The sequence below is a fragment of the Gigantopelta aegis genome, chromosome 8 (assembly GCF_016097555.1).
Source record: "Gigantopelta aegis isolate Gae_Host chromosome 8, Gae_host_genome, whole genome shotgun sequence".
Classification (NCBI taxonomy): Eukaryota; Metazoa; Mollusca; class Gastropoda; order Neomphalida; family Peltospiridae; genus Gigantopelta; species Gigantopelta aegis.
The window spans coordinates 80,983,969-81,001,955 of NC_054706.1; the positions used below are offsets into that span (position 1 = coordinate 80,983,969).

Genomic DNA, 17,987 nt, shown 5'->3' on the forward strand with positions numbered 1-17,987 from the left:
TTAAAAAATGTATATATTAAAAAAAAAGAGAGGCAAAATTATATATATATATATAACATGAAACTAAACCACAGATTGCAGTTCGCACAATTTGTTTAATATTTATTATGAGAATACTTCCTAACATTTTCTTTTTTCTCAAAGAGAGGGTCTTTACATATTAATCCCCATGCAGTCTGGTACAGGTAAATATATTTATTCAAAAATGTATCTTTCTGTGGCATCCATCTCCAAATCCTCGAAACTTGTACAGTCAACTGAGCAATTAAGGATTACCATTTGATGGGTGGTGTCAAACTGAATCCCAAGTCTTGGAAGTCTGAATTACTCCTTAGCAGCAATATGTCAAACACAAAAAACTATAAAATATTGTATTAAATGAAATTGTTGAAAGTGTTTCATTTTCAGCAGCAATTTCACCCCCTGCCCCAGTTTTTCTTTCACATATCAGTTGAAACTGTTCTATTATTTCTATCATTCTGTTCTCAATATCAAGATGCAATGTAATTTGTTTAATAGTTTGTCTTCAGAATCTCATTTTCGACATCTAATCAATGACTCCACAACCATTGGTCCAGTTGCTGAAATATATAAAAACAAACATGTTAAGTATTTCACATCCATGTGAAGAAGTACATTAGTCTGTAACTTAATTACATATTGTTGTATTAATTTAAAGATTAATTTAATTTTAGGAAAACATTTTTTTAACAGGAAACAAAATCAGTGTGACTAAACAAAGTATAAAATTAAAAAGTATAGCAGTAAATTAAGAAAAGTAGTAAACAATGTATTTAACTTTGATGATGTTATTTGATTTCTATTAGAAAGTTGCACAAAGCTACATATATGATGACATGTGGAAGAAGAAAAATGCCTGTGCTTTGCTAAAATTTGGGGTATAAAATAATGATGAAAAACAAAACTACTGTCTCCAAAAGAAAATCATATTTAGGGTAGGTAATAAAAACAAAACAGATGTAAGTGCCTCATCTAGGTGGTTATGGGTTTGAAATGTTTTGAAATTAGATTTGGGACATTGCATTTCAAGCACATGACCATTTATAAACAGAAGTTCTTTTACTATCATTTATCTAAACATTAATAAATATATCTATTAATTTACAAGATTTTAGGGTACATAAGTTTAACCTCAGTACCCTCTGGCAAAAACCATTAAGTTGAAAATTCTAAGAATAACAATAAAGGAATAATAAAATGTCTTACCAGTATTTATTATAAATTACCCAAGATTGGTAATTGATCTGCTGTTAGGTGAGGAAATGTTTTAATATATATTATGGTAAAATTGGGTTGTTTTGAGGGGTGGGGTGGAGGGGGACTAATGGATAAGTTAATGTTTGTTTTGTTTAAAGACACCACTAGAGCACATTGAATTATTAATCATCAGCTATTGGATGTCAAACATTTTGTACTTTTGACATGTATAGTCTAGAGTGCAAACCTGCTACATTAGTAGCCAGGTATCTTTTATATATATATATATATATATACACCACCCAACAGACAGAATAGCACATACCACAGCCTTTGATATACTAGACGTGATGCACTGGCTTAAATCGAATCAAACCGAGAAACCGTAACCGGCAGATCTGTTCCGATTGCAAAAAATCACAATTATTATTATTTTATAGAATTTTTTTTGCTTCAAAACATTTCAGGGTCCCTACATAAAATTTACCTAATTTATAACTTTCCAGACAATACTTCCTTATCCCCCTAAAGCTCACAACCATATAGGTTACTCCCTCACCCACCCCCTCCCACCCCTCACACACACAAAAGCATATACACACTCACGCAAACAAAAAGAAAAGGAAAAAAAGCTAAGACTTCCAAACGTTCCAGCATGCTTGTTAATACTATCACTAACCCTAAACCCAACTTAAGCCTGAATTAACTGAATGCTGGAACGATCGGAAGTCTTGCCAAAACCTTTATTTTGGCCATTCGTCTGACTGTGTGCAGTTTAACGACGGATTCTTAACGACAATATATACATCGAAGACTGATTAAATGACTCAATAAATTTAATTACAATGGAGGAAAAGTGATTCTTAAACTCTTACCTTCGTAGAATTTATATATCAGTTGAATTCTGATGGATTTCGGCAAAAAATCACTTTCAATACCATGTGACGGTTTCGCAGGAAAACACTGATTTTACGTCAATCCTAGGCTCCGCATAGTTGTCATCGCTGTTAACACATGTCAGCAGAAGTATATGTTTACTATGATTATAATTCAGTTGGAGGAGACAATTATTTTAACTAATTTTAATGCTAACTATACAAAAACGTTACACATCGAAAAAAAGTATGTTGTCTAACCTAATGGCGTCCAAGCAAAGTTGGGCCCACGGTTTTTGAATCGCGAAACATTATTGGTCCAGCGCGGTTGTCAATCACGCCGTACGGAGGGGTCAATTGTTGAGTAACAGTGTAACAAACCATCAAGCAAATGGGTTAAACACTTTGTTATTAACCAAATTCATGACTTTCCACATCATTTTCATGACCTTCTTTATAGTAAAGCAATCATCAACATAGACATAATGTGAATTGCCTCACAGTATCTTCTTGTATTATTTAATATAGTTACCTAATTTGGTATAGGTTTAAAATGTAATAATGTCTTTTTAAATAAATGTTTAAATATTTACGGAGTAAAAGCAGCTGTGGGTGTGATTGGTAGTAACATGTGACATTGATTAGTTGTGCTAATACTATTATCCATGGACAATAAATAAATACACTTTTATTTCTTATACAGTTGTTATGCAGTATATACCACAGGTTGAAATTAATGTGGGGTACCCTCAAAAATGGAACTGCAATTTTCAGTAAAAATGATCTAAATTGGTATGTGACCCCCCATTTTCTTGTAGGTAGATTAGATGTGAGGTGCCACATTTTTTATTGCTGTATTTCCTGCGTGTGTTGAAACACCGCTAATATCAGTTTTATTAGTAAACGTTAACATTATCGGCAATAGGAATTGATTTGATCTATTAGAACCTACAGGTGTGTTCAGGCCAGATTATTTTCCATTCAGATTTAACAAATCAGAACTGTTTGAAATTTAGCCATCCCAGTGCACACATTTGTTTTAATCACTGTATTTTGACACTATACAATATGTATTTTGACACTATAATATGTGTTTTGACACCATACAGTATGTTTTTGACACTATACAATAAGTGTTTTGACACCATACAATATGTATTTTGACACTATAATATGTGTTTTGACACCATACAGTATGTTTTTGACACTATACAATAAGTGTTTTGACACCATACAGTATGTTTTTGACACTATACAATAAGTGTTTTGACACCATACAATATGTATTTTGACACTATACAATAAGTGTTTGACACCAAACAATATGTTTTTCACACCATACAATAAGTGTTTTGACACCATACAATATGTGTAGGATTTACTTACCCAGATGTGAAGACGAGCGGAACTTTCACAACAGGATCTGTACAAAATAACAATAACACAAAACTTACAAACATTTCCCTCATTACAGTTCAACCTAACAATCCAATATAGCACCTTAATAATAAAGATGTTTTATGCAGTATTTGCCACACTTACACCATGTTCCAGTCATAAAGATGTGTTGTGCAGTATTCGCCACACTTACACCATGTTCCAGTCATAAAGATGTTTTGTGCAGTATTCGCCACACTTACACCATGTTCCAGTCATAAAGATGTGTTGTGCAGTATTCGCCACACTTACACCATGTTCCAGTCATAAAGATGTTTTGTGCAGTATTCGCCACACTTACACCATGTTCCAGTCATAAAGATGTGTTGTGCAGTATTTGCCACACTTACACCATGTTCCAGTCATAAAGATGTGTTGTGCAGTATTCGCCACACTTACACCATGTTCCAGTCATAAAGATGTGTTGTGCAGTATTCGCCACACTTACACCATGTTCCAGTCATAAAGATGTGTTGTGCAGTATTCGCCACACTTACACCATGTTCCAGTCATAAAGATGTGTTGTGCAGTATTCGCCACACTTACACCATGTTCCAGTCATAAAGATGTGTTGTGCAGTATTCGCCACACTTACACCATGTTGTGCAGTATTCGCCACACTTACACCATGTTCCAGTCATAAAGATGTTTTGTGCAGTATTCGCCACACTTACACCATGTTCCAGTCATAAAGATGTGTTGTGCAGTATTCGCCACACTTACACCATGTTCCAGTCATAAAGATGTGTTGTGCAGTATTCGCCACACTTACACCATGTTCCAGTCATAAAGATGTGTTGTGCAGTATTCGCCACACTTACACCATGTTCCAGTCATAAAGATGTGTTGTGCAGTATTTGCCACACTTACACCATGTTCCAGTCATAAAGATGTTTTGTGCAGTATTTACCACACTTACTGTAATAAAGATCTTTTGTACAGTATGGTATTTTCACATGTATTATGCGCACCGGTGTATAATGTGCACCCCACACTTTGAACGTTTATTAAAAAAAAAAAAAATGAACCACAATATAATGTGACTGTTTTTCTAAACCACAAAATCGACAGTGAATGCAAGATGTACCATTTTGCCCCGTCACCAAAATACGAAAAGCGAAAGCAGCAGTATATTCAAGAAACAAAACTTAAGTTAGGTACTTGCGTACATAGACCTACATGTCACATTAAACATAGGCTAGTACTTGCGTACTTACATGTCACAGACTCACACATGCATAATTCAAAACAAAATTACATAACCATACACTGTAAATGACTAATAAATAAATGAAAACAAAAATATAGCATATTATATTTGGTTCTCGTGCCTAACCTGAATGCGTGAGATTTTTTAAATTTATAGTTGTGTCGCATATTTTCGGTTTGACGGAAATGGCCGAATTAAATCTCATGGAAATTAAAAGTATTTATGGTCCAGTTTTGTCATTTTTGTGCACTTTCTGGCAAGGTATGGATACTTTTGTACATTTATTTTGCTTTTATTACAACCATCACAAGTGAAAAGCGATTTTTAATAGGGTTTTGGTGTTTCGTTGTAATGAACACTGTCAATAACCTGTAAAGTACCATAGACTACCGATCGACAATTTTTTTATGGGTGATCGCTGGATATTTATAAGATAGTTTTTTCTATTGTTATGTATAGTGTGCACCCCAATTTTTAACCTGTATTTTATGAAAAAAAAGTGTGCGTAATACATTGGAAAATACGGTATTCACCACACTTACTTTAATAAAGATGTTTTGTGCAGTATTCACCACACTTACTTTAATAAAGATGTTTTGTGCAGTATTCACCACACTTTCATTGGATATATTTCATAGTAGGGACAATTTCTAGGCCTGACCTGTTTTATGTTGAAACTGTCCATTTCGAGGAACAAGGGGTTGTAAGTATACTAAAAGGCAAAAGTTATTGTGACACACAAAAGACAAAGATAATTGATGATAAGTTTTTACTGCTGTGTATGAAACGTTATAATATGGAAAGAGAAATGTCCGAAGGTATGGAAACAAGCAATAGTCCATGAAAAGGGCGCATCTGCCATATGCAAATGAGCCACATCACTAGAGGGGCTCCAGAGCAAAGTTCACAGTCAGTAGTGAGTGTGTCCACCTTGAGCATTGATACAGGCCTGGCACCGTCCTCTCATTGAGGCCACTAAAGGCTGGAGAAAGTTCCTGAGAATGCCTGTTTCGCAGATGCGTGGTTAGGATCCATGTGTCTTGGCAAGGGGTTGACACGGGTGGTCGGCCACTACGGAGATGGTCCCTGGCCTGGTTGTTTTGTTGATATTGTTGCCATAAGTGCCATATGGTGTTTCTGTGGACATTGAATTGACGTGCGACGTCACACTGCGAGGTCCCAGATTCAAGCATCCCTATGACTCATCATCTGTCATTTTCACTGAGGTATGGCATGACGAAATTGCATTAAACAGTTGACAAATGGTGTTTTTCTGACTTCTGGACTTCAGAGTGGCAATGATTTACAACTGAATGTCTGGCCTTTTATGGTGAACACTGGACAGGATTTCTCCTGAATATTCCATGTTTCTTGCACAAAGCATGCAATCGGTTCAACAACTACTTGGTTGCATTTCTTCCAGCTGTTTCAGCACATTTTTCCTGGTTTACATCCATAAATCCATTCACAAATTTACTACTCCAAACAATCCATGTCACAATAACTTTTGCCTTTTAGTATACATGTAAGTCTACTATGTCTAAAATAGACAGTTTCTTATATCTGATGCTTCAGGTCATTAGTTGGATCATGTTTTAGTTCACTTATGGTATAAAATATATATATGATGTTGACTAGTACAAACGCTACAGGAAGAAACCCGATGCATCTATCTGAAAGACTGTGACTTGCTTTCAAATAGGGGTATCGGGTTTCTGCTTGTAATGTTTGTACTAGTCCTTGACATGTAAGTTTAATCTCATAAATGCACTAAAAGTGATCAACTAAAGGTAAATGGCATCAGAGTTAAGATACTGTGTGTATTTTAGACACAGTACTTACTGGCACCTTGGTCAGCGAACTTGTCAAAATGGAAAAAGGCTCCCATTGCTATTGTCTGTGGTAAATTCCTCACTTATAACAGGAATACATTTGGTATTCGTATACAGACTGCGCATTCGACATTGTCGTGATTATCTAAATTTAGACAAAGGAACTGGCACACTACATCAGCCACACTGGTTTTTACATTTAAGTTACGTTAAAAACGTATTGATAAGGTTGGGAATCAGTTAACCTGCTCGGCTATTTTCGTTTTGAACTTCGTAGTCGTCAGGTTTTATGTATTTAAAAACATAATAATAATAATGGAAAATTGATTGTCATTGGAAATATTTTGCGTTAACCATGATGCACACAGATTTTATTTTAGGTAAATAATGCGTCGTATACGCAGGATTCCTGCGTCATGTGAAACCATGAGTAATACAGCCAATGTCTTTCTTTCACTATGGCTTCACAGTGTTCTCGCTGGGTAAAAATTAAAGGAGGGCAGCCGTGCGACACCAAACCCTTCAAAAGAAAAAATTTTGTAAATGAAAAGCACAACCAAAAAAAGAGAGGAAGGGTTACCATATTATATTGTTGTGTGTTAGTCGGTCGACTTTGTGGAAAGACATACTCCTTATTTTGCCTCTCATTATTTGGTACAAAAATGTTGATACAAATACTAGCTGACTCGTTGTCGGTCTGATATTCACGGGCAATTTCGGTTTTGCTGAACCGATTAAAGTTGTAACATTATTATTTTAATAAAGATTTCAAGATATATGTAAAACAATAAAGATGTTTGTAAAGTGATCCCCTAATGTGGGATAAAAATGCATATTCAACGATATATAATGCACATTATTGCTTAATATCAACAAGTGTAATCGTATAGTTAATTAATAAAACGGTTAAATGTGATGGCTATTATATATAACGGGTGCAGCCATTTTGTACCATCCCAGTGAATACGCCCTCTGGCGAGCTGGTGGTTACATAATACCTAACGTGTCATGTCAGGAATTAGTCTTCCAACTGAAGAAACAAAACATACCTGATTTTTGCGGATGTATCACAATGTTCTATAATAATATCCATCCTAGTAAGCCAGCACCAATTATATATTATTTTTTAATACAAAATAAACCACCATTGTCAAAATGTTGAAATAACTGTATTATGTTTTGTACATAAATTAACCCACGGACTGAAACAATAATCGTTAATTGGTCTTTTCTTTCTGTGGCCTGTATCTGTGGTTCCTGATTGGCAGGTGTATATTTAGACGGTCCCCAGACACTGTGTCTAGACACATTAAAAAGACGTGCCTCTTTTATTAAGATCATAGGATATTGTGTGATAACAGCACGGATACCCCTCAAATCGTAATTGGCATTATCAGCCGCCCTGCTTTATTACTGTAAGTAATTCTGTAAAACCCTTGATTAGGTAGACTTTCCCATCTAAAATCACAAAACTGACCAATTACGTCGTCCCAAAGAAAAGAAAAGTATCACTTGTGTATTGTGAGTGGTCGTTTTTGCTCGAACGTACCCTACCAATAGGCCTAATAATATGCGTTTTTTTCCTTTGGATTTTTTTAAAAAGAAAAATGCTAGAACTCCATTTCGTTCTATTGATGCAACCTGAAATATATTTAGTTAAATAGTTTATTATACTATCAAGTCATTTATATTGTTTAACAAGTCAGGTTGATGGAAGCGAAGCGCCTTGTCGTAAATTAGAGCGTTTGTTTACACTGTGCATAGAAGAGATGGATGGAGCTGACGTCACTTCACCCCAAGCTATACCACCGGACATCACAAAAACAAAACAAAATGGCTGCCCCCAGTTAGCAGGAATAATCATGTTTTTTTATTAACTCTAAAATTACGCGTTTTTTATTTGTTAAAGTGTCAGTACGTGTTGGTGGTCCGGGTATGCATCTTTCCAACACACAAGGCTCTTGTTTGAGTTGACCCTACTTTTAATGGAGTAGCGAGAACACTGGTTCATGCATGGACATGTGCTGCTATTTTAGTTATAAACCATGGTTTTAAATTGTAAATAAAAATTAAACATTTTTCTTTATCCAAAACATTTTTCCATATACATGAAGCAAAATTGGAATTACTAACAAAAAACACATTTAGTGGAGGCTTGGTAGGATATAATATGTTTTGCATAGCAGTATAAAAGGAATCCAAGAAGAAAATGACACTTAAAAAAAAAAAAAAAAAAAAAAAAAAAATGATTTTCCCTTTTCTTATAAGAAAGGCATCAAAGTAAAGCCCATATTAAACAGAGCAATTATTTAATTAACTTTTGGGGAAATTTATTAAGAACTGTATTTTACCAGTTTAACTACTGATATTTGAAACAAACAATTTCTATATGTACCTATAAATATTATAAACAACTCTCTGTAAGTAACGTCAAGGTACATGTGTCAATGTATTTGGTGAGTTTCTTGTAAATGCATCAGTAGACTAAGACAAAAACATTGAATCTGGTCATTTATCAACACGTTCTAAGTAAAGTGGAACTTGATACAATACGTCACACCGACAACCAAGTTAGTGTGAGCAGCATTAACTTGCCACTCATTATGTTTAATACTAATTATCAATACTATGTTGTATTTAACCATTTGCGGACGTTCATGCTGGTTTTACAGCGACAAATAGAATTTTACCAGCACCATGAAGTGGAGACAGTAAAGCAGATATATGCGACTATAAAACCATAAATGTCCGCAAATGGTCAAATACAACATAGTTATTCCCATTCTAATTCAACAAATGCTTTTTCTTTTTAAAAATCGTTTAAGTAATAATTTTCGGAATGAAGGCAGCATTAACAAAAACATGGTCACTGCTATAATTGTATTTCAAGTCATCCGCCTTATAAAATAATTATAACGCATGCAAATTAAAAAATATGTTTTTACATGTAATACAACTGCTGCTCCTAATATCTTTTTTATATTTTATTGTTTTATTAACAACAATACCAACCATTATTACAGAGTTCACTTTTTCCAAATACTCATCACTGATCGATAATGTAGATTCATAATTTGGCATAGATGCTGTTACTTACTTCCGCATTCCAGGACGTCACACAAATGTTTATAAACAGCATTTACGTCATAAAATTTAGAGGAGCACGCATTTTGCTGCAGAAAAAAAATTCAACGTTGGAATTTTAAACGTACATACGTCCAACTAAACAGCAAGAAGTAGCACATGGATGTGAAAATAGACATGAATATGAAAATAGGTCCATATATGGATGTGAAAATAGACTCTTGGGGAATTCCCCAAATTGCCAACAGGTCCATGCTCGTTTTATGATAAATAAATCAATGTGCTCTAGAGGTGTCATTAAACAAAACAACTTTACCTTCCTGGAGGTGCCACAGTGTCTTGCCCGATGACTTGCTGACCGCGTAGAATGAACCACTCAGTGTCGACACAAAGATGATTGGATCCTGAACTGTGAGGGGATTTTCCTAAAGACCAAACACAACACATTAAATATTATATTTAATACAGTCAAAACCACTCAGTCAAATATTTCCAAATTGCGGTCAAAATAACAAATGCCATCACATTTCCCCACTCTAATCATGTACAGTGATCCATTTCCACACACTAATCATGTACAGTGATCCATTTCCACACACTAATCATGTACAGTAATCCATTTCCACACACTAATCATGTACAGTGATCCATTTCCACACACTAATCATGTACAGTAATCAATTTCCCTACACTAACCACGTACAGTAATCCATTTTCCCACACTAACCATGTACAATAATCCATTTACCACACTAACCACGTATAGTAATTCATTTCCCCACATGAATCTTGTACAGTAATCCATTTCCCACACTAATCATGTACAGTAATCCATTTCCTCACACTAATCATGTACAGTGATCCATTTCCACACTAATCATGTACAGTAATCCATTTCCCACACTAATCATGTACAGTAATCCATTTCCCACACTAATCATGTACAGTAATCCATTTGCTCACACTAATCATGTACAGTAATCCATTTCCCCACTCTAATCATGTACAGTGATCCATTTCCACACTAATCATGTAGTGGTCCATTTCCACACTAATCATGTAGTGATCCATTTCCCCACACTAATCATGTACAGTATTCCATTTCCCCACTCTAATCATGTACAGTAATCCATTTCCCCACACTAATCATGTACAGTAATCCATTTCCCCACACTAACCATGTACAGTAATCCATTTCCAAACACTAACCATGTACAGTATTCTATTTCCTCACACTAACCATGTACAGTAATCCATTTTCCCACACTAAACATGTACAGTAATCCATTTCCCCACACTAACCATGTATAGTAATTCGTTTCCCCACATGAATCTTGTACAGTAATCCATTTCCCACACTAATCATGTACAGTAATCCATTTCCTCACACTAATCATGTACAGTGATCCATTTCCACACTAATCATGTACAGTAATCCATTTCCCACACTAATCATGTACAGTAATCCATTTCCCCACACTAATCATGTACAGTAATCCATTTCCCCACTCTAATCATGTACAGTGATCCATTTCCACACACTAATCATGTACAGTGATCCATTTCCCCACTCTAATCATGTACAGTATTCCATTTCCCCATTCTAATCATGTACAGTAATCAATTTCCCCACACTAATCATGTACAGTAATCCATTTCCCCACACTAATCATGTACAGTAATCCATTTCCCACACTAATCATGTACAGTAATCCATTTCCCACTAATCATGTAGTGATCCATTTCCCCACACTAATCACGTACAGTGATCCATTTCCCCACTCTAATCATGTACAGTAATCCATTTCCCCACACTAATCATGTACAGTAATCCATTTCCCCACACTAATCATGTACAGTAATCCATTTCTACACACTAATCATGTACAGTGATCCATTTCCCCACTAATCATGTACAGTAATCCATTTCCCCACACTAATCATGTACAGTAATCCACACTAATCATGTACAGTAATCCATTTCCCCACACTAATCATGTACAGTAATCCATTTCCCCACACTAATCATGTACAGTAATCCATTTCCCCACACTAATCATGTACAGTAATCCATTTCTACACACTAATCATGTAGTGATCCATTTCCCCACACTAATCATGTACAGTAATCCATTTCCCCACACTAATCATGTACAGTGATCCATTTCCCCACACTAATCATGTACAGTAATCCATTTCCCCACACTAATCATGTACAGTAATCCATTTATAGGGGTAGGGGAAACATTATTCCTTTAAACAGAGAATGTACTAATACTATTACTATCCCATAAAAATGCCAAGGCAAAATAACTATAAGGATGTACAGAGCTGCTCACCTAACCAGTTGCCTTGTTACGTTAAGCAAAACCGTGCAATGTTCAAGCAGTCTGTGCGGAATAAAAACTAGAATTGACAGCACCCAGTACATTAGTTCTGTTCAATAAAGTTGTTGCAATCGTAAAACAATTTTTAATAAAATTGAGAATAGTGTAGGAAGGAAGGAAATGTATTTAACGACGCACTCAACACATTTTTTTACGGTTATATAGCGTCGGACATATCTACTCTTTTCAATTAGCAGCAAGGGATCTTTTATATGCACTATCCCAGACAGGATAGCACATACTACAACCTTTGATATACCAGTCGTGGTGCACTGGCTGGAACAAGAAATAGTCCAATGGGCTCAGATTACTTTAAATAAAATTTTAAGAAGAATATTATATATATAAAAATATAATATTTATTGTATTAAATAGATTTGTGCAGGCCCTAATCTATAATTAAAAAAGTAGGAGAAGTGACTCCTCCCTTCCCAGAAGAAAGGGGAGTTTGATAAAAATAGGCAAAGCGAATATTTATCGGCAGATTTTGTAACGTTTTGTAATTTTCTGCATTCATTCAGAAAAATTCTGATTTATAAACTTGGTTCAAATTGTAATATTTCGATATAAAATACTACTTCCAGTAATAAAATTTAAACCAAACAATTGTATGTTTCATTAAAAACGTGATATTATTAAGTAGTTAATAATGTGTCGTTATATTAAAATGAAAATAATAATCAGTATGTTATATTAAAATGAAAGTAAACTGTTTATTCAGTAGCTGTTATGTCTCAAACATAAGCTACACCTAAGCTAGAAATATCACATGGATGCTAAAGTTGTAAAATTAAATAAATAAAAAAATATTGTAGTGTGCAGATTTTTTACTGTTTGTGTGTGCGGGTGTGCGTGCATCTGTGTCTCAATGCTGCATACTACAGCAAAACATTTCATAGCCATAATACATATGTCTAACCACATTGTGGATAAATTTTTTTTACAAACATTCATTTATTTTTGGTCAACATTCAGAATTATATAACTTAATAGAGACAGTGCTTTTCCACTGCACCAAAGTCGAAGCGATAAACAGTGTGCCCAAAACAAGCCAGCCCAAATTGAGTATAAACCAATTTACATGCTAACCTCAAAATGTTTACCTTAATACCACTAAAATGTTAATCTAAATTGGACTGATATAACTTGAAATGCATTACAGCAACATCTTTACAAGCTGTTAATAATATTACTAGTATACACTAACAAGATTTAAGAGTGCTCAGAACAGACAAAAAACACAGTTCTGTCGAAATTAATGAGATTTAAAACCCTGATAGAATAATAATAAAAATAAATAACAATTAAAAAAAAAATAATAATAATAATAAAAATAATAAAAAATGTAAGTCACAAAACATGTAAACATTAATTAATACATTTACAGTTTTACATTTATAATTAGTGCTTATAGAGTTGGGGCTAGCTCTGGGTCTGCAGAACATTTCGCCAAATTATTTATTAAACTTCAAAAATTGCAAAAACCCAGTTATTTTGTAACAAAAGGTCAATTATTACATCCAGATTAAAATAAAATTCGGCAATTGTTTTTTAAATTGACAACTGGCAACTTTGTCGAGTGCCAGAGTTAGCCCTGAGAGTACACGCAGTGTTCGAAATAAGCACTTGTCCGTTTGTCCCGACAAGTGAAAATCTATTCGGACAAGCAAAATGTGCCTTGGTGGTTGTCCAGTGGACAAGTAAACATTTCAGTGCAGTTTAAGTTTTAGCAATCACAAACATCATCCTAATACTTGAATAAAATAAACCATTTATTTGGACAAATGAAAATATCGGCGGACAAGTAGATTTCTAGATGTATTTGTCCGATGGACTAGTAAAAAATTCTGCTTATTTCTATCACTGAAAAATACATATAGCATGGGTCCCTGGTGATTCGACGTACTTAACAATTTTATTAGTATATTTTAAAACAGCTTTGTAATTTTACCATAATTATTAGTTGAAGAAACCAACAAAGCAGAAAAATCTACATACCAAAAATACACATGTGCTTACAATTGGCCTATCCCCCGCTCACTGAACGAAAAAACAATTCTATTGAGTTGCTTTATTTACTATTTTCAAGTACAGAAGCACAAAATGTCATAAAAAATGTTTAACAAAGTATATAACTGCAATTTGCATGATTGAATTTATGTCTTGAAGCAATCAATAAAAAAGGAACTGCTTTTACAATCATTTCTATTGATTTAGCGGTCAGCAGATTGCTGCATGGTGTTTAAAATATTGCTTGCAACATAAGGTACCACAAACTTCTTTTTTGTTTTTTCAAATAGCTTTGGTTATTTCTATTTTTATTTTTTATCTAAATATTATTTTAATATTTATTCAAATATAATACTGACTATATATGTTGTAGTAATAATCATATTTTTATAGTAAAACGCTACTGATCTACAACCTTAGTTTACATTTTCAAATTTTAGCACCCTTATTTGCTTCCATAGAAAAACGAATGATGTGTGACCTCACTTTTTTTACTGATGTTACTCATTAGTACATCAAAACAAACATGCACATGCAGACGACACTTCAATATATACTTTGGGCATGATGGCCATAGATGAAGAAAACTACAAATGTTTTAGTTGACATACGGGTCATACGTTTTCATCTATTTTGGTTACTGTGTAAAAGAAAATTTTTTTAAGGTAAAATTTAACAGGAAATTGGATATATTTAAAATTTCTTAGCTACTTGACTGTTTACACATCTTACTGCGAGACTTGGAATTTAAACAAACGGAAGGTGGCGTATTATTTTAAAACGGGGGGGGGGGGGGGGGGGGGATCCCACATGGCATAAGTTAATAGAGAAACCGACTCAAACCGTTTTTTACATTAGTGCCATCATGTTTCAAATAAAAAAATTACCGAATTATACCTGTTTCCATGAGTAATTAAATGTCAGACACATTACTTCTTGACAACACAAAAATAATCTCTTGAAGTGGACTTCGTTACCACCAGTTTATATCAAAACTAACCCATAAAATTATTTTTTATTTAATTAATTGGTCTCTTCATTGACTTGCCTTGACATGTGGATACCATTCTGATGTGTATCGAGTCTAAGACTTCAATGGATAACAAAAGAATATGTGTCAACTTTTGCATGAGCAGTGTTCTCACTGGGTGAAAATTAGAGGAGGGGCGGCCATGCGACACACAGCCCTTCAAAAAAATATATTAAAAAATAGGGTTAGGGTTAGGGTTTGTTTTTGTAAAGGTGGTGTATATATTATTTGGCACCCAACTTCTGCAATATATATAATTTTAATGATGAACACTACCACTTCCATTATTTTTACAAGTGGTGATATCCCCCTAAATGAAAAGTTCTAATATTTTATAAAGAATTGCTAAATAAACAAATGACAGAAAGTAAAAATCATCAGTTACAACCAATTAAATCTGTAATTGAGGACAAAATATCAAATGATAGTTAGTGGACACAAAAGACAAAATGACAGTTCTGATCACGTGACAAATTTGGCACCAAATAAGTGGTTTTTCAGTCGGAAATTGCCGAATCAATAAAAAAATATATATATATACTCTTCAAAAGAAGAAACGCAAAACCACATTGTCGTAACATTTGGAGAATTGATTTAATTATTGAATGGTGAGTCCGATAATTACCAAATGTTGCAGGATTGTTCACAATTCACTCTAGTCCATTGTGAGTAAGTGATAGGACACACCACCAAGGTCAAGGTCATCTGGAGTCAATACCGGGTGTGGCCTCCGCGTGTGTTGACAACTGCCTGGCACCGCCTGCCCATTGAAGCAACCAGAGTACGGATGACGTCCCGGGGGATGGTGGCCCACTCGGCCTGCAAGTCTGCTGCCAGCTCGGGCAGGGTCTGGGGCTGTGGTTGTCGCTGTCGGAGGCGTCGGTCCAACTCGTCCCATAGATGCTCAATTGGGTTCAAATCCGGTGATATCGATGGCCAAGGAAGGACATTAATGTTGTTGTTCTGTAGGAAAGCCGTTGTGAGACGTGCTGTGTGAGGCCTGGCGTTGTCATGTTGGAACACTAAGTTGGCGTTGGCCATAACTGGAACGATGTGTGGCCGGAGGATCTGGTCAATGTAGCCCTGTGCATTCAGGTTGCCCTGCACGTGGACCAGGTCAGTTCTGCCAGTGTGTGAGATGGCTGCCCACACCATGACACTACCCCCGCCGAATCTGTCCACTTCCTGCACGCAGTTTGCCGCATAACGTTCACCACGACGCCTATACACGCGACATCTTCCATCATGACGTCGGAGCAGAAATCGGGACTCGTCACTGAACCACACCTGTCTCCATCGCAGTTGAGGCCATTGTCGATGAATCTGGCACCACTGCAGTCGGAGTCGACGGTGTTGTGGTGTTAAGATGACACCTCGAACTGGACGTCTGGCACGAATTCCTACCTCACGTAGGCGGTTTCGTACGGTCTGGTCGGATATCCTGCGCAAACCTGGTATTGCTGCGGCTGTGGAGGTGGCTGTAGTCAATTGTTCCCGAAGGTGGCGTACCCGGATGTAGCGGTCCTGCCCGGGGGTAGTGACCCGTGGTCGACCGGATCTAGGGAGGTCACGTGTTGATCCATGTTGCTGGTAACGGTCCCACAGTCTGGAGATGGTGCTTGGGGACACATGGAATGCCCTGGCAACGGCCGTTCTGGATTCGCCTGCGTCTAGTCGGCCGATGGCATTGTTTCTCTGCGGTTCACTGAGACGTGGCATGTCCTGGATTGTCAACTGTCGGCCAGATACAGAGGCCAGGCAAGCGAACACCCTGCACTTTTATACTGTCAGTGTTCATGTTGCACGTGCAGACAACGCACGTGCAGTGGTGACTTGGTTTGCACGTGGCTGCGTTTTTGCGAATATTCACATTTTGGAACTTTATTGTACAGTAGCTGCGTTTTATCGAATGTAACCGTGGGAATGTGTTTGGGACATGCAATGACCTTATATTCACAAAGCATGAACCGGTAGGAAACATAAAATCGGAGTTATAACCCATTTGTACCCTTTTGCGTTTCTTTTTTTGAAGAGTATATATTTTCATTGTGTGTATCAATCATACAAATGGATACAGGTATGGGACAAAATAGAGGCTGTTAAAAATACTGTTAAATTACGTTACAGTAATTGTCCTAAGCTACTGAAGTTTTTTATCCGTTGCTTTCTGTACACAACAGCTTTTTTCCTTTGATGTCCAATGTGCTGACTGATCGAAACTGTTTTGTGGGGAACAAAGTATGCATTTGGAAACAGCAGAGATGGGTGCTGTAAAATATAGTAGGGTGCAAGAAAATAAAGAGGGGTGCAAGAAAAATAAAGGTGGGTGGCAAAATGCAATAGCCCCCCCTCTCCCACTTAAATGGAGCAGCGAGAACCCTAGTGAGTCTTGCTGAACAGAAGCCTTAGGAGTACAGTGGACTCTGTCCAAAACGGCATCTGTCTAAACTGGCATTCTGCATAAACCGGCACAGTATTAAAGTCCTGTCCAGCTAGTTAATTTATTGGGAATAAAACTGTCTACACCAGATGCGGTCTATTCTGGACTTCGGATGCAAATTCAAGAACAAAAGAACGGTTTATGTAGTAATTAGCCCTGTCTACGCGATCTTACCTCTAGTGTCTGCCAGCGGTCACCTTTTAAAAAAATGACGGCAGTTCCCCAGTAATTAGGACACCAAAGAACGTGTTATGAAATAATGGCACCTTTTAGAAGGCTTAATAAACAATGAACCAATGTTGTAACAAGTGTAGGTAGCAAGATAAATCAATTATTATGTGTATTTGTTCATACCTGCATTGTATCATACCGATCTGTTTACAATAATAAAACTATAAATTCATTTTATCACGAGTTTGATTGGTTTCTTAGAAATGCAAATATCTTTCAGGTTTATACCAATC

General features: G+C 35.9%; 1 protein-coding gene across 1 annotated transcript in view; it reads right to left on the reverse strand.

Annotated features, from left to right (window-relative positions):
- LOC121378759 (serine/threonine-protein kinase/endoribonuclease IRE1-like) overlaps nt 1–17,987 on the reverse strand; it is a 120,212-nt gene that overhangs the window by 88,543 nt on the left and 13,682 nt on the right. Inside the window, exons 2-3 of the mRNA XM_041507061.1 lie at nt 9,973–10,081; nt 3,480–3,516 (exon numbers count right to left, since the gene is read on the reverse strand). Of these exons, the coding sequence (XP_041362995.1) occupies nt 3,480–3,516; nt 9,973–10,081 (146 nt within the window). The remainder of the gene's footprint in view (nt 1–3,479; nt 3,517–9,972; nt 10,082–17,987) is intronic.